At 62.7% G+C, this 23,384-nt stretch overlaps 1 protein-coding gene across 1 annotated transcript; it reads left to right on the top strand.

Annotated features, from left to right (window-relative positions):
- The first annotated feature begins 8,822 nt into the window (after window positions 1-8,822).
- NID2 (nidogen 2) lies at window positions 8,823-22,580 on the top strand. Its single transcript, XM_086462095.1, has 22 exons — window positions 8,823-9,005; window positions 9,657-9,965; window positions 12,890-13,122; window positions 13,399-13,829; window positions 14,437-14,586; window positions 14,664-14,909; window positions 15,157-15,357; window positions 15,534-15,752; window positions 16,121-16,264; window positions 16,580-16,708; window positions 16,799-16,942; window positions 17,035-17,154; window positions 17,250-17,486; window positions 18,058-18,294; window positions 18,492-18,713; window positions 18,875-19,044; window positions 19,879-20,008; window positions 20,207-20,378; window positions 20,918-21,075; window positions 21,366-21,489; window positions 22,259-22,371; window positions 22,438-22,580. Exons 1-22 carry the CDS (start codon window positions 8,823-8,825, stop codon window positions 22,578-22,580), a joined length of 4,215 nt encoding a protein of 1,404 aa, XP_086318221.1.
- The last annotated feature ends 804 nt before the right edge of the window (window positions 22,581-23,384 follow it).

Genomic DNA, 23,384 nt, shown 5'->3' with positions numbered 1-23,384 from the left:
ACCCACCAGGCTTTCAGCCTTTCGCTTTTTCCAGCCGGCAGGATTTTGGGATTCACAGCTCCCTAGCGTGGGCAGGGGGGTGCTCCCATGGCCCAAACGATGCGATGACAGGTTGGGAAGGCACCCGGGGTGCTGAACCCGGGAGGTTGGGGGACAGGGATGGGGACCCCCCAAGTTGGGGATACCCTGCTGCTTTTCCCCCTAGGATGGTGAGGGTTCTTGGCTGGGAGGATGCACCGAGCATCTTAAACATACCCAAACACCCCGGTATAAACTGGCTGGTAGAGGCAGAAGTGGCAGCTGGCGCAGCCCAGCACCTGCCAGGGTCCATTTGTCCTGACTGCGATGGTGTCCCCTGGAAAGGAGGGTTTTGGGGGGCTGCTCGGATCCTTCTGGTTGGGAACACAGACCCCCCTGAGTCATCGGGTGACCCAGGCGGGAGAAACCCTGCCGATTGTTTCCAGCTGCGTTACCGCAGCGCTTGCTCGCCCCGGAACGCTCGGCCGGAGGAGAAAATAACCCCGTCCAGACGGGAAATCTGCTGAAAGCCAAGTCCAGGTGCCGCGGCCACCTCCTCCTGTCGCGTTTTGGGGAGCTGCTGGCTTCGCCGCGGAGGCTGGATCCTGCCGGGTGTGCCAAAGGGAGGGAAAAAGAGGGGGGAAAAAACCCAAGGAGCCCCGAGGTGGGAAAGTGTTGGGCAAGGAGGGGGCGGTGGAGCAATGTTTCCCCAATTGCACAAGCCCCGAAAGCCTGGGGCAGGGGTTGGCCCGGCCGTGGGATGATGGGAAGGAGCGAGGAAAGTGGTTTTTGCTCCGTGGTGTTTCCAGCACGACCGAGGGCGAGTCAGAGGGCGGCTGCTCCTTCCCCGGGCAGGGGTGGGAGTTGGGGGTGAGCGCTGCGGGGGGGGGGGGGGGGGTGGGGGGTGGGGGGTTGTGGAGGGGGGTCCTGGAGTTGGGGGGGGGGGGGGAGGGTGTCCCCTGGGCCCTGGGATGGAGAGTGAGCGGGAATGGCCCCTGCCAAGGTGGAAGGGTGGGTTGAGTGGGGGAGAGGGGCTGGGGGGCGTGCGGAGGAGGGGGGGATGTGGGGGGGAAGGAGGGAGGAAAGGAGGGATGGGGGATGGAAGGGAGGGAGGGAGGAAAGGAGGGATGGGGGGATGAGGAAGGGGGAATAGAAGGGGAGGAAGGGAGGGAGGGAGGGAGGGAGGGAGGGAGGGAGGGAGGGAGGGAGGGAGGGAGGGAGGGAGGGAGGGAAGGAAGGAAGGAAGGAAGGAAGGAAGGAAGGAAGGAAGGAAGGAAGGAAGGAAGGAAGGAAGGAAGGAAGGAAGGAAGGAAGGAAGGAAGGAAGGAAGGAAGGAAGGAAGGAAGGAGGGAAGGAAGGAAGGAGGAAGGAAGGAAGGAAGGAAGGAAGGAAGGAAGGAAGGAAGGAAGGAAGGAAGGAAGGAAGGAAGGAAGGAAGGAAGGAAGGAAGGAAGGAAGGAAGGAAGGAAGGAAGGAAGGAAGGAAGGAAGGAAGGAAGGAAGGAAGGAAGGAAGGAAGGAAGGAAGAAGGAAGGAAGGAAGGAAGGAAGGAAGGAAGGAAGGAAGGAAGGAAGGAAGGAAGGAAGGAAGGAAGGAAGGAAGGAAGGAAGGAAGGAAGGAAGGAAGGAAGGAAGGAAGGAAGGAAGGAAGGAAGGAAGGAAGGAAGGAAGGAAGGAAGGAAGGAAGGAAGGAAGGAAGGAAGGAAGGAAGGAAGGAAGGAAGGAAGGAAGGAAGGAAGGAAGGAAGGAAGGAAGGAAGGAAGGAAGGAAGGAAGGAAGGAAGGAAGGAAGGAAGGAGGAAGGAGGGAAGGAGGGAAGGAGGGAAGGAGGGAAGGAGGGAAGGAAGGGTCCTATGGTGTGTGCATGTGCACAGGTGAGGCTTCGGGCCCTGGCGGGTGCGTGTCAGGGTCGGGGTGGGTGCAGGTCTGGTGACCACACGTGTGTGCCCCTCTCTGCCACCCCCACCTCGTGTGTGTGTGTGGGGCGGGGGGGGGGGCAGGTCCAGGCGCCTGTGTGCGAGCTGGGGGTCCTGGGCGGGGACACACACCCACACCCACCCACGACACACGACACCGTCCCGGCGACTGTCCCTGCGTGTGCCCGGCCGTGCAGCCCCGGGCGCGGGCACCAGGCGGCGGCAGCGCTCGCCGGGGGCGCGGTGGGACGGGAGCGACACCAGCCCCGCTCCCCCCCGGCTCCGCTCCCCCCCCCCGCCCCGCTCCCCCCCGGCCCCGTTGGCCCCCGGCCCCGCTGCCCCCCCCCGGCTCCGCTCCCCCCCGGCCCCGCTCCCCTCCCCGGCCCCGCTGCCCCCCCCCGGCTCCGCTCCCCCCCGGCCCCGCTCCCCTCCCCGGCCCCGCTCCCCCCCGGCCCCGCTCCCCCCCGGCCCCGCTCCCCCCCCCGGCCCCACTCCCCCCCCGGCCCCGCTCCCCCCCGGCACCGCTGCCCCACCAGCCCCGCTCCCCACCGGCCCCGCTCCCCACCGGCCCCGCTGCCCCCCGGCCCCGCTCCCCCCCCGGCCCCGCTGCCCCCCCCGGCCCCGTTCCCCCCGGCCCCGCTCCCCCCCCCGGCCCCGCTCCCCCCCCGGCCCCGCTGCCCCCCGGCCCCGCTCCCCCCCCGACCCCTCCTTCCCCTCCCCGGCAGCGACACCCCCCGCCCGGGCTCGCCCGTCGGGGCACCCCCCGGCTGCCGCAGCCTGGGAGAAAAGGGACCCACGTCGGGGCGAAAGCCCCTCCAGAAGCCCCAGGAAAGCGAGCCAGCCCTTAGACTCCGCTGCGGAGCAGCCCACACCTCCGTGAGGAAAGACCCTGGGAGGTTTTGGAGCTTACTTGAAGGGGAGATGGAGCCTGAAGTGAAAGAAACAAATAATTAAAAAAAAAAAATAATTAAAGCAGCCTGGCTTGCTCCTTTAGGCATGGGAGGTGCCTACGTGTGAGGGCTTACGTCCCTTGGAAATTCGGTGGGTCCGCAGAGCATCCCTGCGGGTGCGCAGCCTGTCCCGAGGAACGGGAGGCGGCGGCTCCCAAATGTGCTGCCCATGTGTTCCCTTCGCCCTTCCCCATTGCACTTCAGCCCAGCCCAAGCGCTCTGTCCCCATTTAGCTGGATCGCTCAGCCCTAAAAATCCCTTTTAGCGTGAAACGCCCCTGGGTCTGCAGCAGTCTTCAATTTAAAGAACAAATCCTATTGCCTCCAGTTCGAGCTGGCCCATCCGCTGCTGGGGGCTGGGGTGACCTCAGCTGGGTGCTTTTATTTCGGTCACCGGTTTGATCACAGCAGTCGGAAGGGACACGTGTCGGGGGACAATAACCTCTTCACCCAGCTCGGAGAAGCTCCATAGGACAAAGGCTGGCGGGAGAGCCGGAGCCAGGAAAATGTGGCTAAAAGCATTATTTGCTCGGAGAGGCTGTCAGGGGGAGACAAAGGCAGGAAGCAGATAAACGCAGGGAACGAGGCTAATTGCTGGGATTAGTCAGCCAGGAGCATTCGGGTGCTGCAGGGGTCAGGGCTGGAGGCCCGAGGAGGTCAGGCGAGGAGAAACAAGAGGTTTTGGGGAGAGCCTTTGGGTTTGTTGAAGCTGTGGGATGGGCTGTTTGGGCAAAAGGGCGACCAGGATCTCGACCCAACTCTGACAGTGCTCCCAGGGCAAGCCACGGGGTCCCAGCTGTCCCCACCAGGCTCTCTGCTCGCCCCCAGTTGGGTGCCTAATCCATACAGCAAATAAAGCCTCATTCTGCAGAGGACTCTTGCTTCAGGGTATGAACACCCATGGAAGTGTCTCAAAGCTTCATCAGCTCAGCCCAGTGTGCGGCCGGGGCCAGAGCCATGGGATGGGGATGGGGCAGGACCGGACCTGCTGCAGCGGGGTGACGGGGAGAGGGCAATCTGCATCTGCTGGGTTTTGTGCTGCAGGAAAAGCCACGAGATTCCCCCCCTGGAAAGACAGGGCATGACCTGCTTTTATCTTTTGCTGTGGTGATGCTCCCTCCCTGCCGCCCCGGCGGATGCTCCCAGCACGAACCCATCTGGGCTGCTCCCGCTGGCAGATGAAATCCCCTCTGCCAGGGAGTTTGCTGGAGCTCAGACCAAATAAGGAACGTGTGGCTAATCTTGGGGGAACGGTGCGCAGGCATCAGTCAGTGTCAGGCGTGCTCGCGAGCTCCCTGCGAGCTCTGCGCCGAGATTCCGGCACGCCGGCGGCGCGGGAGGCTCGCAGGGCTCGGCACGCTCATCCGGCAGCTGCGGTACCAAAACCAGCTTTGCAGCAGTATTTAGAGAGAGGAAGGAAGGAAGGAGAGACCCAGAGATTAAAAAACCCCCAACATTTCTTTACCTTTGTGTCTTAAAATACATTCTAAAACCTGGTGCCGTCCTTTGGGCTGGGGCTCAGATGCCTTAGGAAGCTTTTCCATGAGGGAGCGATGTTTCCATGCTGCGAGTCTCCAGGTCCCTGGGGTGCTGGGAGATCCGAGCTCTGCTACTTTTCCAGCTGGGAGGACTCAGCACTTACTATCTCAGTTTTTAGAGCAGTGCCTTAATTATTTCTCCTCTGTATGCACTGAGCCACTTTTCCCACAGCTGAGTTTCCCAGGGCCAAGAAACCCTCCTCTTCCAGTAAAAACCTTGGTTTTCCATATTATGGACCCACCTATGATCTAGCACCCTGTCTTCCCAGCTCTCCGTAAGGACAACCTCTCTCACAGAGCACGTCTGATGCCCTGAGCAGGAAGATCTGTGCTGGGTTTCAGCTGGAACGTGTGGGACGGACCTTGTGTGTGGAAATCATCTGCAACGTGGGTGGACACCCTCCAGGCTGCTGCGGCCGGGCCAGAAACCCTGGCTGTGTGGGTGGCTTGGGATCACTGGGTCTCTGGTGGGTGCTCTTGCTGCTCAGGGCTGGTGGCCTCCAGCCTCACCTGGGCAAGATTTGCATCCTTGAGGACTCACCCGAGCACATCGTGATGTACCTCCTGGTCCAGACCCGCTGGGGAAGGGTGTCCCCGCGCACGGGGCCAGGGCGATAAGGTGGTGAGTCACGAGGTGAAGTTGATTTGAAGAAGCCAGACCAAAGTCGAGGAGAACCGTTCCCAAAAATGGCAATGTCGAGAGCTGGGTGCTGCGCTGGCGGGAATCTGCCCTGCTGCCACGGCTTCCCCGCTGTCAGCACCCGGCAGGATGCTCCCGGGAAAGGAAACAGCCCCGGGGAAGGCAGCGAGCCCAGCCAGGAGCTACGGTGCCGTGGATGGAGCCACCCGGAGAGATACCTCGACATGGCCCGAGGGGAAGCAGAGCCACCCCATGGCCTCCCAGCGATCCCCCCTCTTTGCCCCTGACACAACGCAGAGGTTGCTCCTGCCGCCGCCAAGCTGGGCTCACCCCAGCAGCGCACCCGTTGTGGATTCTCAGACGGCTCGTAAGGGTTGAGCTCGAGCCCAAGGCTGTGCCCACCTTCTCAGGCAAGGAGGCAGCTAAAAAGATCTCTTTCTTCTGCCGGGTTTCACAGACCCTCAGAGATGCTACTGTCAGGTTTGGACCAAATTATCCAGCAGATTCCAGTTATTAAGGATGGGAGGGGAAAACCTGTCTCTTTTTCTTAGGACATGAGGCCAAACAACCTGTGTGTGCTGATTCAGGGAGCTCAGATGTGCACCAGCACCAGAAGAATGTTCAAGGCACCAGTTTGCTGCCCTTCCTGCCAAGTAACTCAATCTCGAGCAGGACCAGTTTCCAATAACCACGAGGAGAAACGCTCCATTATTATAGTGACCCACTAACCCACCTGGCAACGGGACACTGCCGACCGAGCCCACACCAAAGTCAGCCGAAGCCCCACTCTTACCCTGTCCCCACCCCACCCCTGTTCCTGCCTGGCATCCCAAAGCGCTCGCTGCATCCTACGAGCATTTGCTTTCCGCTGCAGCCCCCAGCCCCGCTCCGGTCACTGGGAATCAAGTTTCCTTTCACGGCCACCCCGGGAGAGATGGATGTTTCCTGCTGCTTCCCTTATCTCCGCCGGCCGCAGCGGCTCAGCCATCCCCAGGCCTTGGGGAAGAGGCTGCCGGGATTTCCTGCCTGAAACAGCCTCCGCACCAGGGATTTGCCTGCCCTTCCTCCTCCTCCTCCTTGCTGGGATGCCCAGGGAGAAGGCGAGCCTTCAGCAAGGTGTGGGGAGGCCGGCAGCCACATCTGGCAGGAGCAGGGCGGGGGGTTTGCTGGGCAGTGAGCAGGTTTGTCCCTCTTTGCCCAGTTTAGTGTGTGTCCCTGGTGGTGGGGACTTCTGGGTCCAGCAGGAACCCTCCTCAGCCCCGTCCTGCAGAGCATCCTCCACCTCCTCCAACTCCAGCACATCTGTTTCTGCACAAAATGCCGCCAAGTAAACGCCTGTTGATTTTTTTTTTTCATGCCCAAGCGATGAGAAGGGTGAACCTCTCCCGGCCCTGCCGCCAGCCAAAGGCTCTGCTGAGGCACATGGAAGTGATTACAGGGATCAGTCCCCGTAAGCACCTCCTTTCCCAGCACATGGTGTGGGCAAGCATAGCCTGTCCCCGTCCCCATCCTTGTCCCCATCCCCATCTTCATCCTCATCCTTATCCCCATTCCTATCCTCATCATCATCCTTGCCCCGTCCCCATCCTCATCCCCATCCCTGTCACCATCCCCATCCCTATACCCATTTCCATCCCCATCCTCATCCCCACCCATCTCCATCCTCATCCCCAAACCCACCTCCATCCTGGTCCCCATCCCTATCCTCATTCCCACTCCTGTCCCCATCCTCATCCTCATCCCCATCCCTGACTCCATCTCCATCCCTCGCAGCCACTCCTGAAGCTGCAGGGATGCCCGTGCCAGCAGGACCCTGCTCCCAAAGCCAGGGCATGGCTCCAGCTCTTCCCAGCTTCTACTTTTTTAACTGACTGGTGCCAGTTTTGCTGAGGGGCTGATAAAAAGCATTTTTTTTTAGCATTTTAAAGACAAAAAAACCCCTGGCAGATGCCCCTTCCACATGGCAGAGTGTCCTCAGGGCTCACTGGGCCCATTTTGCCTGGGCATGGGGCAGCACTGGCTGGACTAGACGTGGGGAATTTGTGGGGTTAGCCACTCCTCCCTTAAGCATCCAATTTACCCGTTAAAAAATATATTAGTGTCCTAATGAAACGTCTCAGGACAGCAGCCACAGCAGCTTGCAAACCATCCCCCCCCCCCCCCGAAATCTTCCCCTTGCAGCAGCAAGACATTTTATAGCTGTCATGCTTCCACCCCACCAGGGACCGCTGGGTTTGCATTTTCAACAGCCCCCGAAACATCCCCCGGGGCAGCAAGGCTGTCCTCCCCCCCCTTTCCTACCCCTTCCGCCCATTGCCACCTCCTAGGTGCCACCAAATGCCACCGTTCCCCTTGGGAGGGCTGTCCCGGCTGAGGTTCTCCCCAGACAGAGGGACTGCCAGCCCCTGGCTGTGCCTTGATTTCCCCGGAGAGCCCTGGAGGTGTTGGAGCTTCAAAGAAAAGCCGCTTTTTTTTTTTTTTTTTTTTTTTTTTCCTTTGGCACAGGGAACTCCTTGAAGGCTGCGGCCCGCATCCAGCTGGCCTGAACCCCGCTCGAAGCCCTAATGGTTTTCTGTGGCCAGGCAAAACTAAATTTCCAAGGCCGGCTGAGTGCAGCCGAGGGGGGCCACAGCCTTGTCCGGATGCGGCCCCCCGCTGTCACGCTCACCACGCTCCCAAACCAGCTCGTCCCTGATCCCCCCCCCGTGGGTGGGAGCTGCTTTCCAGGATGCCCAGGATGGAGGGGACAGGGGTCACGGTGACAAATCCCCGGTCACCGCCACAAGGATGGCCGGGGGGATGTGTGTGTCCGTCCAGCCTCTTCCCTTGTGAGGATTCCTGCGGGAATGCCACGAATGTGGCCCTGATTTATTTCTCTCGCCAGCCTAGCGGGGGGGTTGACACTTCTCTCCTTGTTATCTGGCATTCCGTTTGGGGACAGATGCGATCCTAACGCTGGCCCGGAGCCAGGGAAGCGCTCCAGGGGAGATGGAAGCAGAGCTTTTGGCTGCCTCTGGATTTCCAGGAGCGCTCGGGGAACCCAGCTGCCTGCATTTGGGGGGGATCCTTTCACCCCAACACCCCCACCCAAAGCCAGCGAGCCCCCCGCCTTCCCCCAGGCTATTCCACTTTTCCACCCCGCTCCCCTGGGGAAAAGGAGCCACGTTTCTGCCCTCCCCCTCCCCTCCCCCCACACCCACCCCCCCCCCACACCCCCCGTTTCAAGGCAGCGGGATCCGAGGCCTCCCGCCCACGCCCCGACCCCGGCCCCGACCCCGCCTGGCTGCGGGCCCGGCTCCGGGGGCGTCGCAGCCCCGGGGGGGGGGGGGGGGGAGATGATGCAGGACCGCGGGGAGCGGCGGGGCACGACGCGGGGGGGACACCCCCCCCCCCCCCCCCGGGATGCCACCTCGGTACCCGAAGGGGGGTAGGGTGGTGGGGGGGTGGTTTGCAACCCAGGGTGGATTTTGGGATACGACGCGATTGGTGGAAGCGGGGGGCCCGGGGACCCAATGGCGGCGCGGCGGCGGGGGTTGGACCCGCCCCCTCCAGCGGCGCGCCCCGTCCCGCCCCACCGGCTCCGGTTCCCTCGGCCACGGGTCGGGGCCGTCCCGTCGGGTCGGCTCCTCCGCTCCGCTTCCCCCCCCCCCCGCCCCCGTCGGGGTCCGGTCGGTCGGTCGGGGAAGGGGACGGGGGAGGAGGAGGAGGAGGAGGAGGAGGAGGAGGGGGGGGGTGTTATCCCCGTGGAGCGGCGGCGGCGGCGGGATGCGGGCGGTGGCGGTGCTGGCGGTGCTGGCGGTGGGGGCAGCCCTGCCCCGCCCGGGGTTGCTGCCCTACGGACCGGGCCGCGGGGATGCCCGGCTCAGGGCCGGAGACGACGAGAGTTCGCCCGCGGTGTCGCTCCGCCGTTCCCTGCTCCTCTACGGCCGCGCCGCCCGCCGCCTCTACGTGAGTCCCGGCTGGCCCCGGCTCCCCCCGGCCTCCGCTCCCTCCTCTCCTTCTGTCCCTCCATCTTCCCTCCTTCCCACCCGTCCACCCTTCTAGCCTTCCCTCCGGCCATCCCTCCTTGTTCCCACGCTCCTCACCATCCCTCCGTCCCACCATCCCTCCCTTCTGGCTTTCCCCCTCTCCATCTTCCCGCTCACCCCCTTCCTCCCCAGCCATTCCCCTCGACACCCATCTCCCCTGACTCCTTCTCCCCACCCTTGCCCCTCCAGATGGGTCTTTGCTGCCTCCACCCCTGCACCACCACACGTGTCTTTCCTCCATCCATCCCTTTTCCTCCATCCATCCCTTTTCCTCCATCCATCCCTTTCCTCCATCCATTTTCCCCCTCTCCCGCTGTCTCCTGCCCGGTGTCTCCGGAGGAACAAGAGGGCTTTCTCCTTTGCAGCTGTTTCCCCGCCAGCAAGCGGCTGCAGCTGGGACGGCCCCCGAGCTGCAGCTCTCTGGGGGATGGAGAAGGCCGAGGTCTTTGTTTTCTCCTTGGCCGGATGGGGCCACGCGGTCTCAGGGCTCTCAGCTCCACCGGGGAGAGCGGGGAGCGGTGGTGGAGGCACCTCTGCAGCTCCTGAGCACCCTGCGCCGCTCTCCCTGCAGGTGGGGACCAACGGGGTCATCTCCACCCAGGATTTCCCCAGGGAGACCCAGTACGTGGATGACGATTTCCCCACAGACTTCCCCGTCATCGCTCCCTTCCTGGCCGACCTCGACACCTCCGGTGACAGAGGGAACATCTACTACCGGCAAGATGACTCTCCAGATGTGCTGGACCAGGCTGCGGGCTACATCCAGGCTGGGTTCCCCCACACTGCTGGCTCCTTCGTGCCCACCAATGTGTTCATCGCTACCTGGGAGGACGTGGGTGCCTACCAGGAGCTCTCGCAGCACACCGAGCCCTCCGAGAAGGTGAGGCCGACGGGCCGAGGTTGGACACCCATCCTACGTGTCGCGGGAGGAGGAATCTCTCTTGTGTAGCACCCAAAACGCTCAGTCTGTTCTTTCTGAGCAGCTGGATGGTGGGTCCAGCCTTGGATGAGTTTTGGGGGAGACACGGAGCTTCTCCTCTCTGCTCAGAGCTGCGGCGTTGGTGAGTCTGTTGGCTTTGCTGATGGGCAGAAGAGGTTTAGAAGTTGCCTCCAACTCCGTGGTTGGAGGTACTCGGGTTTTTCCCTGCTTTTCAGGCAAAGCTTTACAGTGCCAGTGGCTCTGGATTCGCAGGGCAGAGTTGGGCTGGGAGGGAACTGGGGGGAAGCCCCATTGGTCTCCAGACCTTCTGCTGGTGGCTTGGGGCTGCTCATTCCTTCTGCCCACACGCTGATTAACGCCGCCGGTGAGGAACCGGCTTCAGAGTTTCCACCATGGGTTGATTTTGTGCCTGGAAAACAAGCTCGTAGGTGGTCACCCGGGTCAGGGAGGTGACCTGTGCTCTCCACCCGTGAGCTGATAAGGCTCCTGCGTGGGTGGACCTACAGCGCTGCCTTTCCCCGAAATCGCTGGATCTGCTGCTGGGGCACGAGCCGTCCCATTGGGCCGGTGACGCGCCGAGGAGGTGACGGTGACGCTCTGCCAGCAGGACGGACTTCTTGAGCTGAATTTGAAGAGCGGCAAGAGGAAGAAGTCTCGTGGTGAACACCCAGAGCTGTGCGATGGGTGACGGGCGCTCGCCGCGGTCGGGTGGGCTGAACCAGAAGCCACCGGGTCCCCCACAGGCCACCGGGAGCCATCCTCGCCGGCCGTCCCCCCTGCTCCGGGGCCCTTCGGTAGCGGCTTGCTGAGAGGGAAGCCAAGCAGGGGAAGAAACTGAGGTTTGGAAGGAAACAACGCGCATTTTTTCCCTCTAATTTAAAACTTGGGAAAGCAGCTGAAGAGATGCCATCAGGGGCCTCGCAACGACCTCGCAGCCATCAAAAATGCAGCCTCCTCTTCTCTTCCCGATGGTTTTTTTTTTTTTTAATTATTATTTATTTGCCTCTCCGAGAAGCTGGATCCGGTTTTAAAACGAAACCGGTCTTGCTTGGAAACGAGCGGCTCCAGGGAAAGCTTCATTCAAGACACACCGAAATGCAGCTTGTGCCTGCGCTTTGCTGAACTCCCCCTTAGCCAAAACTGCTAAAAATCTCCCCAAACACCACTTTTCTTTTTTTTTTTTTTTTTTTTCCTTACCAAATATGCCATTTACTGAAACGCCACCCTCCACGCTGCTCAGAAAGAGGATTGACCTCGAAGCCTTTACCCCCCTGACTTTGGAAAATCGTGACTCATCCTGTTTGACCCCCGAAAGCAGAAATCTGGGTTAAGGCTGGAGGGGGCGGAGGGTTAGAGGCTCCCCAGTCCCCTGCTTTGGGGGGGTCCTGCCTGGCCAGGAGGTCTGGCCGCACTGCCAGCAGCACCCTGTCCCCTCCAGCTCCTTGGGGACACGCTCCTTGTCCCTGCAGTGACGCTTTCCAGGGCTGCGGAGCGGGGCAAGAGCTGACCCCGCTTCTGCGGGAGAAAAAACCTGCCCTTTGGGCTGGAATTTGCCCTTTGCAGCTCTTTGCCGGGAGCAGCCGGCCGCCAGCTGCCCCCTACCCCCGCCCCTCACTCTCTGCCCTGTGTCCCACGATGCCAACACATCGGTGTCACCCACTGGGTGTGTGTGTCCCCCCCTCTCGCCGCCCACCACAAGGCAAAATGAGTCCTGCAGCTGCCACCGTGATTTGGCTGCGTGGGGGAGGAATTCAGCCCTGGAGGGTGGTGGTGGGGGGGGTTATCCCCCCCTCCCAGATTTTTGGCCGCCTTTGCACGGGGTCTCTGAATGGCCGAGTGTGCGACGCGCACAACAAGGCTCTTTATATCTCGCGGGGCCGCTGGCAAACCCTGCGATGCCCCGGGGGGCCCTGCGCCCCGAAAGTGGGGCTGGCCTGGGAGGGGGGGGGGGGGGTTGGGGGCAGCGTGGGGGGAGCCCCCACCTCTTCTGCCCGCTGCTCCCGGGGATGAAACTGGGAATTTAATCATTTTTTTCCTTCACTCAGGCGCCATTCCTTGCTGGCTGCCGCTATATTTATTCGGAGAGCGGGCTCTGTGTGGGGTGGGGGGCTGGCCCGAACGCTGCAAGCGTCGGTTTCGCCGAATTTGGGGTGACTGCAGTGTGCGTGCGTGGATTCTCCGGTGGCTCGGGAGGGTTGTGCTCACTCTGCAGCCTGCCCCGCCCGTGGGTTATTGCTATTATTCGCTTGGGGGGTGGGGGGGGGCTGGCGTGGCCCCAAGGCTCGCAGGGCTGGCACGGCAGGCAGCCGGCGTGCCTATAGCGGGACGTATGGGTGTGGGGAAGGCGGGAGCACGTGGATGTTTTTTCCTGAGGAAACCAAGCTAAAATTGTCCTCTGGGGCGGCAGGGGGGAAGCAGGGGGGTGATGGGGGGGGTGTATGCAGTTTTTCCTCCGGTGCTGATGGGATGGAGAGGGACGGGAGGTCCCACGCCAAACCAGTGCGTGGGTTACGCATCCAGGGATGCCGTTGGGCGTGGTGCAGGGTTGTCACCTCCCTGCGTGACAGCTCTGAGGGACACCCCTGCCCCGGTGAAGCTGAGAGGGGGTGGCCTGGCTGCGTCGTGAGCTCCCGTGGAGGATGCTGAGCATCTTCCCGGCACGGTGCGCTGGGGTTTGGCCGTGTACGAGCAGCCCCTGCTCCTGCTTTTCCCTGGGAGGTGTCTGCAGGCTGACAGGGGGCTCTTTTGGGGTGCTTGTCGGCACTGCTGTGCCCAGGGAGGTGGCTGTCACATCCTTGGTCCCTCTCCCTGTCCTCAGTCCTGCCCTTCCATGATGTCCGTCTGTCCTCCTCTCCCCTCGACAGCTCAACACCTTCCAGGCGGCCATAGCCTACGATGATGAGGACACCTACACCATCTTCCTCTACCCCGACGGTGGCCTCCAGTTCCTGGGGACGCGGCCCAAGGAGTCCTACAACGTCCAGCTGGAGCTGCCGGCCAGGGTGGGCTTCAGCCGAGGGGACGGCGATGACCCGAAGAGGGACGGGCTCTTCCACAGCCTGGCCAGCAGCGAGCAGGCTCTGAGGCACCTGGAGCGGTGCGTGGTGCCTGGGGGGGGGGACTGTGCAGGGTGGGCAGGGGGAGCAGGGTCACCTTCTCCCAGCCCTTGGAGCCTTTTAAAAGGCTGGAAGAAGGAGGGGAGCGAGGTGGGGGTGATGGGTTGCGTTGGGGGGCTCAGCCCTGCGTGCACAGGAGCTTTTTGGGAGCTGCATTTGGGGTCCTGGGAGGGGTGGTTTGGATTGGGGCCGGCGCCTTTGGGGTGGGTTTCCCACCAGGGCTGTGATGGACGTGTGTGTGTGCTGCTCTCCTGCAGGGAGAGCAACGTGGGCGTCCCCGGCGTGTGGGTCTTCCACGTGGGCAGCGTGGCCCCCCTGGAGCACGTGGAGCCGGGGGGCGGCGGGGGTGCCAGCCCCGGTGTGCCGCAGAGCCCCACACATCGTGGCCCCGGCACCGCCACCGACACCCACGCGCTCTACAGCCGTGCCGACCGCGCGTCCTCGGAGCCGCCGGCGCCACACGGCTCGGGGGCTGTGTCACCGCGTCCCGACCACGGACCTCACGCCCCGGCACTGCTGGGCATCGTCCCCGAGGGGCTGCCCGCGTCCCCGGGGCAGGAGCGGAGCCGCCGGCTGCAGCCCGATGGGGACGGTGGCACCTGGCAGAGCTACTCTGCCAACCCTTCTTCCTACAGCTCCGGGCATCACGGTGTTGGCGTGGAGGAGGACGTGCATTTTAACCCCGACGGTGAGTGGCCGCAGCCCCTCTGAGGACCGAGTGGCCATGTCTGGTGGCGGGTGGCTCCCTCAAAAAGGCCTCTTCGCTGCGAGCTCGTCTCTTCCCGAGCAGCCGGGGCTGGAGCTCGTGTGGGCTGGCATCGCTCCTGCAAAGCTGCTGCCCTTCCAGCTCCTCTCCTCCCAGCCAAATCCCGCTGCCAAGGGGCTGCTGGAGCCCTACGCTGCTGCTGCTCTGCCCCACGTCGCAAGCTCAGGGGACGGGAAGCTCAGGGGACAGGTCCCGGCGTGGGGCCAGGGGTGGCCCTGCTGCCCCTCCACCGCCGAGCTGGCTGGGCAGCCACCGTGTCTGGGGGAGCAAAGCCCTGTCCCCGGCCGGCTGTCTCCCAAAAATATGCAGGAATTCGATCCCTCACCCTCTGCCAAATCTGCCTGAAATCAGGCAACAGGTTCAAAACCCTCAGCCTCCCCTGTGCATCCGGGGCGGCTTCCTTGGGAAGCGCCGCTGCCGGCCGTCCCGTCTCCCGACGGTGTTTTTGGGGCCAAGGAGGCAAGCTGCCCACCCCGCCGTGAGGGGTGGCTTTGTCACCGTGTCCCCAACCCTTTCCCCTTGGCCCCAGTGTTCACCTACAGCGCGGCCAGCAAGGAGACGTGTGCCCGGCACCACGGGCGCTGCTCCCCGCACGCCTTCTGCACTGACTACGCCACCGGCATCTGCTGCCACTGCCGGGCCACCTACTACGGCAACGGGCGGCAGTGCCTGCCCGAAGGTACGTGGGGTGGGTGGCGGGGATGGGGACCCCATACCTGGATGGCCGCTGCCAGGGGTGCCCATCTCCCTGCCCAGGGGCCGTGCATCGCCTCAACGGGAAGGTGAGCGGGAGCCTGACGGTGGGACGGGCGTCCGTCCGCTTCCAGGACGTCGACCTGCACGCCTACATCGTGGGCAGCGACGGCCGAGCCTACACGGCCATCAGCGGGGTGCCCCAGCCCGCCGCCCGCGCCCTCCTGCCCCTCCTGCCCATCGGCGGGCTCTTCGCCTGGCTCTTCGCCCTGGAGGAGCCCGGCTCCGAGAACGGCTTCAGCATCACCGGTGAGCTGGCGCCCGGGAGGTGCCACCGAGCCCCGTTGCTCCAAGGGACGTGGCTCCTGGCGGGGTGACATGTGGCTTGGGGCAGGTGATGAGGGGTGGGGGTTTGGGGCATCCCCGCGGCTCCTCCGGTCGCCTCCCCGGGTTCAGCTGCGAGCGGGTGTGCCGGAGGAGCGGGGAAGGGTGCTGTGGGGGTGTATTCCCTAAAAATCCTACAACCGAATGCTGCCTGTTCCCTTTTCCTGCCCAGGCGCTGAATTCACCCAGAGCCTGGAGGTGACCTTCTACCCCGGGGAGGAGACAGTCCGGGTCACTCAGACAGCTGAGGGCCTGGGGCCGGACAATTACTTAAGCCTTAAGACACACATCCAGGGCCAGGTGCCGTTTCTCCCGGAGAACGTCACTGTCCACATCACTCCCTACAAGGAGCTCTACCACTACTCCAGCTCAGGTAGGAGCCCGTGCTCAGCCCCGGGGTTCGGTTCCTCGCACGCCATCCCTGCGTGCCCCGCTCGGCGCAGCCCCAAAACATCCCCCCGCCACCGCGTTTCCCACCATCCGGGAGACATCGATGCTGAAGCCGCTTCTCCCCCATCCCGGGGTGGTGGGTTTCTCACCGTCTGGCAGCCGTGACATCCTCCGCTCACCGGGAGTACGTCCTGGCGGCGGGGACCGCCAACCAGACCTTGTCCTACCGCCTGCGCCAGAACGTCACCTTCGCCGGCTGTCCGCACGCCCGCCCGCCCGCCCGGCAGCGGCTGAGCGTGGCACGTGCCTTCGCCCTCTATGACGGCCAGGAGCACGTCCTGCGCTACGCCCTCGCCGCCCGCGTCGGCTCGGCACCAGGTGAGCTCCAGCACCCACCTCAGGGTGCCCACCCCAAGGTGCCAGCCCTCCTGCCCGGGGGGATGCTGCTGTCGCCTGCCCGCTCCCAAAGCTGCAGCTCGCAAAAACAGCCAAAAGAGAGGTTTTGGGTTTGGGTTGGGTTGGGTTTTTTTTTTTTTCCAAGCAGCTTGAGCCAAAGCGCTCCTGTCATTGGGAGGGTCATAGGAGGGGTGGCGCTGGGTGGCACAGCCAGTGTCCCACCTGCATGGGGCAAGGCTGCTGCGGCACAGCGGTCATGCCTATGTCAGATCTAAGTGGGAACGGTCATTCCCAGCATCTCCCAGGCCTTTTTCCCCCCCCCCCCCCAACACCCCCCGCCTTGCCTGCAGATGATGCCGAGAATCCCCCGGTAAACCCGTGCCACGACAACACGCACACGTGCGAGGCGACGGCGCGCTGCCAGCCCAGCGTGGGGATGGAGTACACGTGCGAGTGCGCAGCAGGGTACCGCGGGGACGGACGGGGCTGCCGAGGTGAGCTGGGGCTGCAGGCAGGGGCAGGCAGGGGGGCTGGAGCACCGTTTGGGGTGCTGGGACGTGCCACAGCACCGCAGCACCCGCGGTCTCCAGAGCTGCACCAAGGATTAGGCTGAATCTTGAGGGGGGAAACTGAGGCAGGGTACTGGGGGGGCTGCTGGGGGAACTTGGGGAGGTGCTCCAGGAGCATTGGAGGGATGGAGGAAGCGGCAGACGTGGGATGGGCGGCTTGGGGCAGGATGTTCCCCCACAGGTTAGGAGCAGCCAGACCCCAAAAACGGGGGTGGTCCAGCGTCTCCCCCCTTCCTCTAGACGTGGACGAGTGCGCCGAGGGCCTGAGCCACTGTGGCCCCTTCGCCATCTGCCTGAACGTGCCGGGCAGTTACCGGTGCGAGTGCCGCAGCGGGTACCGGCCGGCGGAGGACGGGCAGGCGTGTGTGCGTAAGTGCCGGCCCCGCAGCCCGGGGTGCCCCCACTCCCGTGCCCCACGGGGCTCACCCCAGCCACCCACTAACCCCCTTGTCCCCACAGCGCTGGTACCAGCGAGTAACCCCTGCGAGGACGGGAGCCACCCCTGCGCGCCGGGGGACCGGGCACGCTGCCTGCCCCGCGCCGGGGGCCACCCCGCCTGCGAGTGCCTCCCCGGGTACACCGGCGATGGCATCGACTGCTCCGGTACGGGGGCGCGGGGGGGACCACGGGGTGCCCGCACCGCACGGCTGCTGGGGTGCCGTGCGCCGGCTCATCCCCTTCTTCCCTGTGCGCAGACGTGGATGAGTGCGCCGAAAACCCGTGTCACCCCGCCGCCACCTGCGACAACACGCCGGGCTCCTTCTCCTGCCGGTGCCAGCCCGGCTACGAGGGCGATGGCTTCCAGTGCGCGCACGGTAAGGCCGCCCAGCTCGCCGCCGCGCCGGCTCTGCCCAGGTTGGCTTCTCCCATCCTCACTCCGCTGTCGCTTTGGCTCTCCCGACGGCGGAAGGGAGCACGCAGCGGCTGACCCCCTGCCAGCACGAGCAGCTGTACCCGCGGGAGGTGCCACCGGGACCCTCGCCCGTGGGCGACGGGCACACGCCCCAGTGCGACGAGGAGGGCCGGTACCGGCCCCTGCAGTGCCACGGCAGCACCGGGTACTGCTGGTGCGTGGACGCCGCCGGGCAGGAGATCGCCGGCACACGGACGGCGCCGGGCAGCACGCCGCCTCGCTGCGGGAGCCCAGGTCAGTGCCACCCCGCGGCGCTCGGGGGGGTAGAGGGGAGGTGGGTTGGGTCCTTGGGCATCTCGTTGGCATCTGATGGGGTCAGCAGGTAGCCAGGAGCTGCCCTGGCTGGCTGCGTTGGTCGTGCTGGGTGGCAGAGGGTGTTGAGAAGGTGCCGGAGCAGGCAGAGCCCTGCCTGTCCCTGCCCATCCCGCACAGCCACAGCACTTTGTCCCCAGCCGGCAGCAGGGGGGGGGGGACAGGGGGAGCTGCAGCGAGTGGAGGGGAGCCTCTGCCCAACCACTCAGCTGGAGGCTCCACCGCCCCGGCCTGGGTGCAGGGTGCGACCGAATGGATGGTTGGGCACTTCAGGGTGCTCCTGGGTCTTTAGTGGCCATTGGGGCACCTCCTGTGTCACCTTGTGATGGAGGGGACAGCCATGGGGTGCCCAAAGGGGGAGGCCAAGCGGTGCCAGCAGAGCATCACCCAACACCCGCAGCCCTGGGTGAAGCGGGGCCCAAGCTGGGTGCCAAGCAGGGCCAGGGGAGCTGCGTGGCACCCCCTGAGCCCGAGGCGGGGGCGTTTGCCACAGAGTCCGTCCAGCACCTGACCCCCTGCGAACACGAGCGGCTGTACCCGCGGGCGGTGCCACCGGGACCCTCGCCCGTGAGTGACGGGCACACGCCCCAGTGTGACGAGGAGGGCCGGTACCGGCCCCTGCAGTGCCACGGCAGCACCGGGTACTGCTGGTGCGTGGACGCCGCCGGGCAGGAGATCGCCGGCACACGGACGGCGCCGGGCAGCACGCCGCCTCGCTGCGGGAGCCCAGGTCAGTGCCACCCCGGAGGGGAGCCGGGGCTCGCCGTCCCCTCCCAGTAGCACCCCAGTCCCGTGGTGCCCCTCTGGCATGCTTAGCATGGAGGGGCACCCAGAAAAGGCGAGGGAGGACCCGGGGACTCTGGTAAAGCCCTGAGGTCCCCCAAGCTTGCACGGAGAGGGGGGTGACCGTCACCCTCCCTGTGCCAGCGCCCACGGAGCGGCCCCGCACCATGTGCGAGCGCTGGCGGCAGAGCTTGCTGGAGCACTACGGCGGCAGCCCCCGCCGCGACCAGTACGTGCCGCAGTGCGACGCCGGGGGACGCTTCACCCCGCTGCAGTGCCACGGGGACAGCGGGTACTGCTGGTGCGTGGACGAGAGCGGCAGGGAGATCCAGGGCACGCGCTCGGAGCCCGGCAGCCCCCCGCCATGTAAGAGCTCAGCACCCCAAGTGTGACACCCCCCCCCCCCCCCACACACCATATCTAGCACGGCAAGGGCTCCCGGCGCTGCACCCCGCTCCTGCTCGGGTGCGGAGCCAAGGGGACGGTGCTCCCCGCGCCATCATCTCTCGCTCCGTTTATGCGCCCAGGTCTCCCCAGCATCGCACCGCCCAGCGTCCGGCCCTCGCCTCGGCCCGACGTGTCCCCACCGGCCACCGGGACCTTCCTGCTCTACGCTCAGGGACAGCAAATCGGCTACCTCCCGCTCAACGGCACGCGGCTGCAGAAGGAGGAGGCGAAGACCCTGCTCTCCCTGCATGTACGGTACCTCCGGCGCTGGGGCCGGGGCGCGGGACCACCGGAGGGAGTTAGGGACGTCTCCGCGGGCCACTCTTGTCTGAGCCGTGATGGTTCACCTCTTGAAGGTTGATGTTGGGCTTGTGGGGACACGGGCTGTGCCGGCTGCCTTGGTGCCGAGATGGAGGAGGAGCACCCTCGCCTCTTCCTCCGGCCGTCCCCCCCAGCAGAGGGGCAGGTCCCAGACCTGGGGCTGCCGGCAAAGAGGGGCGTGGGTGCTCGCCAAGCTCCCCCGGCCATCGGTCAGGGGTCCTGGGCTGCCAAGTTGCACGTCTCTACCGCAAACTTGCCTTTTCCCTTCCTTGGACTCCTCTTGGAGCGTGGCCATGTGCCTCTCCAGCCAGGCCAAACCAAGAGACAGAGAGAGAGAGAGAGAGAGAGAGAGAGGAACGCTGAAAGCTGGGCCACGACCCTCCCTGCACCCCGGGGAGCTGAAACACCTCGCCAAGTATTCCCTTTCCCCATCTTGAAGGTCATTCCTCGGGCTGCCTTCGCTGTTGGAGCAGTTTATCCTTAAGCTGAAGGTTTTCAAACCCATCTGGACGTGGCCGTGTGCCTGCAACAGCTGGCCTAAGCACCTCTGCTGCGGGATTCAGCCGGGGGCGTGCAGTGGGAGCCCATCGGTGTTGGGTTTTGCCAGGGAAAAGGGATTTGCGCGTCATTCCCCATCGCTGTACTTTGCAGAGTGCCCCTGGCCACCTTCTGATGCTGGCCGGTGGGAGAAGGGTGCTCCTCGAGCCTCTTGGCCGCAGCCCAGGCAGGATTTCACCCCGTGTCCCTCTCCCAACCTTGGCAGGGTTCCATCGTGGTGGGGATTGACTACGACTGCCGGGAGAAGACGATCTATTGGACCGACGTGGCCGGCCGGACCATAAGCCGGGCGAGTCTGGAGCCAGGGGCTGAGCCGGAGACCGTTATCAACGCAGGTTTGCTCCCACCACCAGGGACATCTGCCCAAAGCCACATCGGCGGGTCCACGCCGGTTTGTCCCCATCGCGACTCTCTGGGGGCTGTCCTGCTTCGGGGTCCTCCATCCACGCTCGCATCCCGCGGGTCGGGGCGCTGGGACAGGTCCGGGAGCAGCACGTTCCCCCAGTCGCTGACCACATCCGTCCCTCCGGCAGGGCTCATCAGCCCCGAGGGGCTAGCGGTGGACCACCTGCGGCGAGCCATGTTCTGGACCGATAGCGGCCTGGATAAGATCGAGAGAGCCCGGCTGGACGGCTCCGAGCGGCGGGTGCTCTTCGACACAGAGCTCGTCAACCCCCGGGCCATCGCGGTGGATCCCGTCCGAGGGTGAGCAGCACCGGTTCCGGGGTGGGATGGGATTTGCACACAGGGCTTTGCAAGGTGCAAGAGCTGAACCTCGTGGTGGTGCCAAGGCCCATCCCGACCCTGGGAGCGGCTCTCCTACGTCGCACGCACCGTAGGAGGGATTGGCTCTGTTCCCTACCTCCTCTTTAATAATTCAGGATTTGGCTAAACCTGCTGTTTCAGTGTCTCTATTATTTTTAAAAGCTTTGAAACGCATTTGAAAACACAAGCTGTGCCTCTAGGGCGCTGTTGCGATACAAAATGTGCTACTCCTAAGGCTCGCCCTCGCCTAGGAGCTACAGTTTGGGTCGTAAACATGTTGGACATCATTCTGGTTTTCTTTTAGAGTGGATTTTTTTTGTTGGTTTTTTTTTTTTGCAAATCAAATAAAGGTTTATTTCAAGCACTGTTAAGGGGAAAACCAGGCCTATCTCCTGACGAGAGCCAGTAACGACGAGAAAAGCTGATAATCTCCTTACTGTTGTGCATCCTGTTTGTTCATGATGTAATTATCTCCCAAGCAACCTTTACTGGACGGACTGGAATCGTGAAGCACCCAAAATCGAAACTTCCACCGTCAACGGAGCGAACAGGAGGGTCCTGGTGAATAAAGACATCGGCTTGCCCAACGGCCTCACCTTCGACCCCTTCTCCAAGCTGCTCTGTTGGGCAGACGCAGGTAACTTCACCCAGGAGGGGTCAGCCCGCGGCACGCTGAGCCTCGAGGGGCGAATCCAGCTGTCGAGGTGTTTAGCCACCCTTGGGCTTCTCTGCCCCCTTCCACTGCCCTGCCCCTGTGGCGGGGTCGAGGGGGCTCGCAGCACGAGTCGCTTCTACATCCTTAACGCTGAGAAGCTCTTTCAAAATTTCGTGAATGCAAACAACACGTTTAGAGGGTTGGGTTTGGGGTGGTTTGTTGGGGTTTTGTGTGGGTGTGGGGGGCCTGGTAACCACCCTGTGTTTGAAAAGGAACGAAGCACCTGGAGTGCACATTCCCCGACGGCACGGGCCGGCGCGTGGTACAGAACAACCTCAACTACCCCTTCAGCATCATCAGTTACGCCAATCACTTCTACCACACCGACTGGAGACGGTAAGGGAGGGAAACGCGCTCCAGTTCCTCGGGCTCCGCTTCCCCAAGTGGCCAGGAGCCAACCGCCGCCACTCCCTGCCCGGGGCCGTGCTGGCAAGCAGCTTGGAGGGGCTCTGAGCCAGAGAGGGGGGACACACACACAACAGGCGTTGTCCCCAGCCCGCTCCCGAGTCCTGGCCCCGCACCAGAGCGCTCTCTCGGGGCTCCTGCAGCGCCACGTTCGGCAACACCCGCGTGTAAATCTCAGCGCAGAACAGTTTAGCAACAAGCCCAGCTTCCCGGGAGGGACACAGGGGTTGGTTTGGGGGTTGGGTTGGTTTTTTTTTTTAAAAAATAATAAAACTTGGCACAAGTTTCTGAGTCCAGATGAAGTCAAAGAAAAGCTTCTGTCCTCAGTTGTTCCCTCTCCCCTGCCACCCAAGGCCCTCGGCCTCGGGAACTCGCCTCTATTCCCGCTCCAGCTGGAAGCTCTCAAAACTTCCATCAAATCTCAGCAGATTACAACCAACGCTTAAGTGCTCGTCCCGCTTGGAGGAGACCCTCGGGGAGATAATCTCTCCTTGGAAGGCTGTCTCCGTGCCTCTGCATCATCAAAGAGAAACGCACTGAATGAGCCGCACGTGGATTTTACAGGGCAGATTTCTTCCCGCTTGTTCCGCAGGTGTTCAGACCCGGTTTTAGCTGCCTCTGTTCTTCAATGCTTGTAGACAGGGGGAAAGAAACCAAGTTTCACAGAGGAGTAAAGCACTTTTCCCCCTTTCATCACCAGGGATGGCGTGATAGCGATCGATAAAGAAACGGGCTCCTTTACCGACGAGTATCTTCCAGAGCAGCGGTCACACCTCTACGGAATAACTGCGGTTTATCCCTACTGCCCCGGAGGTAAAACCCAACGAAACCCACCCCTCTCTTGCCTGTCTGATGGCTGCTACGTGCTTGACCTGCTAGAAATAATCCTCTTCTCTCTGCAGCAAGGAAATAGTAACCGCTGTTTCGAGAAACAACGATCTTTGCACCCAAAAGAACTTCAGACCCAGAAAACTGTCACTGCATACAACCGAGGGGAGAAAGCCCTTAACCAAGGCCCATGAAGCGACCCACTTCTCTGCAAAAGATTAACAAGTATTTTTTGGAAGTTATACCTCAAGTCTTTACTACTGTATTTTGGGTTTTTTCAAGTGGAAAAGACTGATATATTACAAAAGAGACTGGTCCTGTGAATCTTAGGCCGTTGCTCTAACTCTTGCTTATGCAAGCAAATTTTTTAAAAAAAAAAGTAGCTTTCTTATTCAAATGTTTTCTTTTATTGGAAGAAGAATGGATTAATTTTTAATAGTTCTGACAATCTGACCACCAGGTCCTTTTATTCCCCCCCCCAAAAGAAGCGCCTATGGGGAGCTTTGGATGCAGTATCTTGCTGGGTCTGAGTGATCTGCAGCCCTGAAGACAGAGACTCCGTGCGTGCTCCAAAAGCGAGCAGAACCGTTAGGAGATATGGCAAAGGCATTGAAGTTTTTTCCCAGAAGACAATTCTGTCTTTTCACCACTGCCTCGATGCATGTCTTTTAGTATTTATATTAGAAGAATATGCTAGAATTGATCTGTTCATGCTTGTTGGTTCTTCTAAGTGCCTTCATAGACCTACCCCACGTAGACCAATACATGTTCAGAAATACCATTTACCTTGTAATGCTTCACTTTTTCTAGGTTACTTCAGTAATTGAATAAAAACGGTTGTTTTCAAAGTTTCCCTTTGGATCTAGTTTTTAAATATTCCTGCTGTGGCAGCGGCGAGCGAGCAAGCCAGGAGCGGGCTGGTCGCAGGGCAGGACCTCAGCGAGAGAGGAATCTGCAGAGCCTTGATGTAACACTCCCCTCCCGACACAAAGCCAAAC

Source organism: Leptosomus discolor, chromosome 3 (genome assembly GCF_034619465.1).
Source record: "Leptosomus discolor isolate bLepDis1 chromosome 3, bLepDis1.hap2, whole genome shotgun sequence".
NCBI classification, from domain to species: Eukaryota; Metazoa; Chordata; class Aves; order Leptosomiformes; family Leptosomidae; genus Leptosomus; species Leptosomus discolor.
Note: the sequence above shows the minus strand (reverse complement) of the source record. Positions and strands in the feature narration are given on the sequence as shown.

Coding starts and splice junctions, on each gene's coding strand:
- NID2 (XM_086462095.1), top strand. CDS start 8,823: ATGCGGGCGGTGGCGGTGCTGGCGGTGCTGGCGGTGGGGGCAGCCCTG. Junction 15,358..15,533: donor CTACCACTACTCCAGCTCAG/GTAGGAGCCCGT, acceptor ACCGTCTGGCAG/CCGTGACATCCTCCGCTCAC. Junction 16,943..17,034: donor CGATGGCATCGACTGCTCCG/GTACGGGGGCGC, acceptor CCCTGTGCGCAG/ACGTGGATGAGTGCGCCGAA.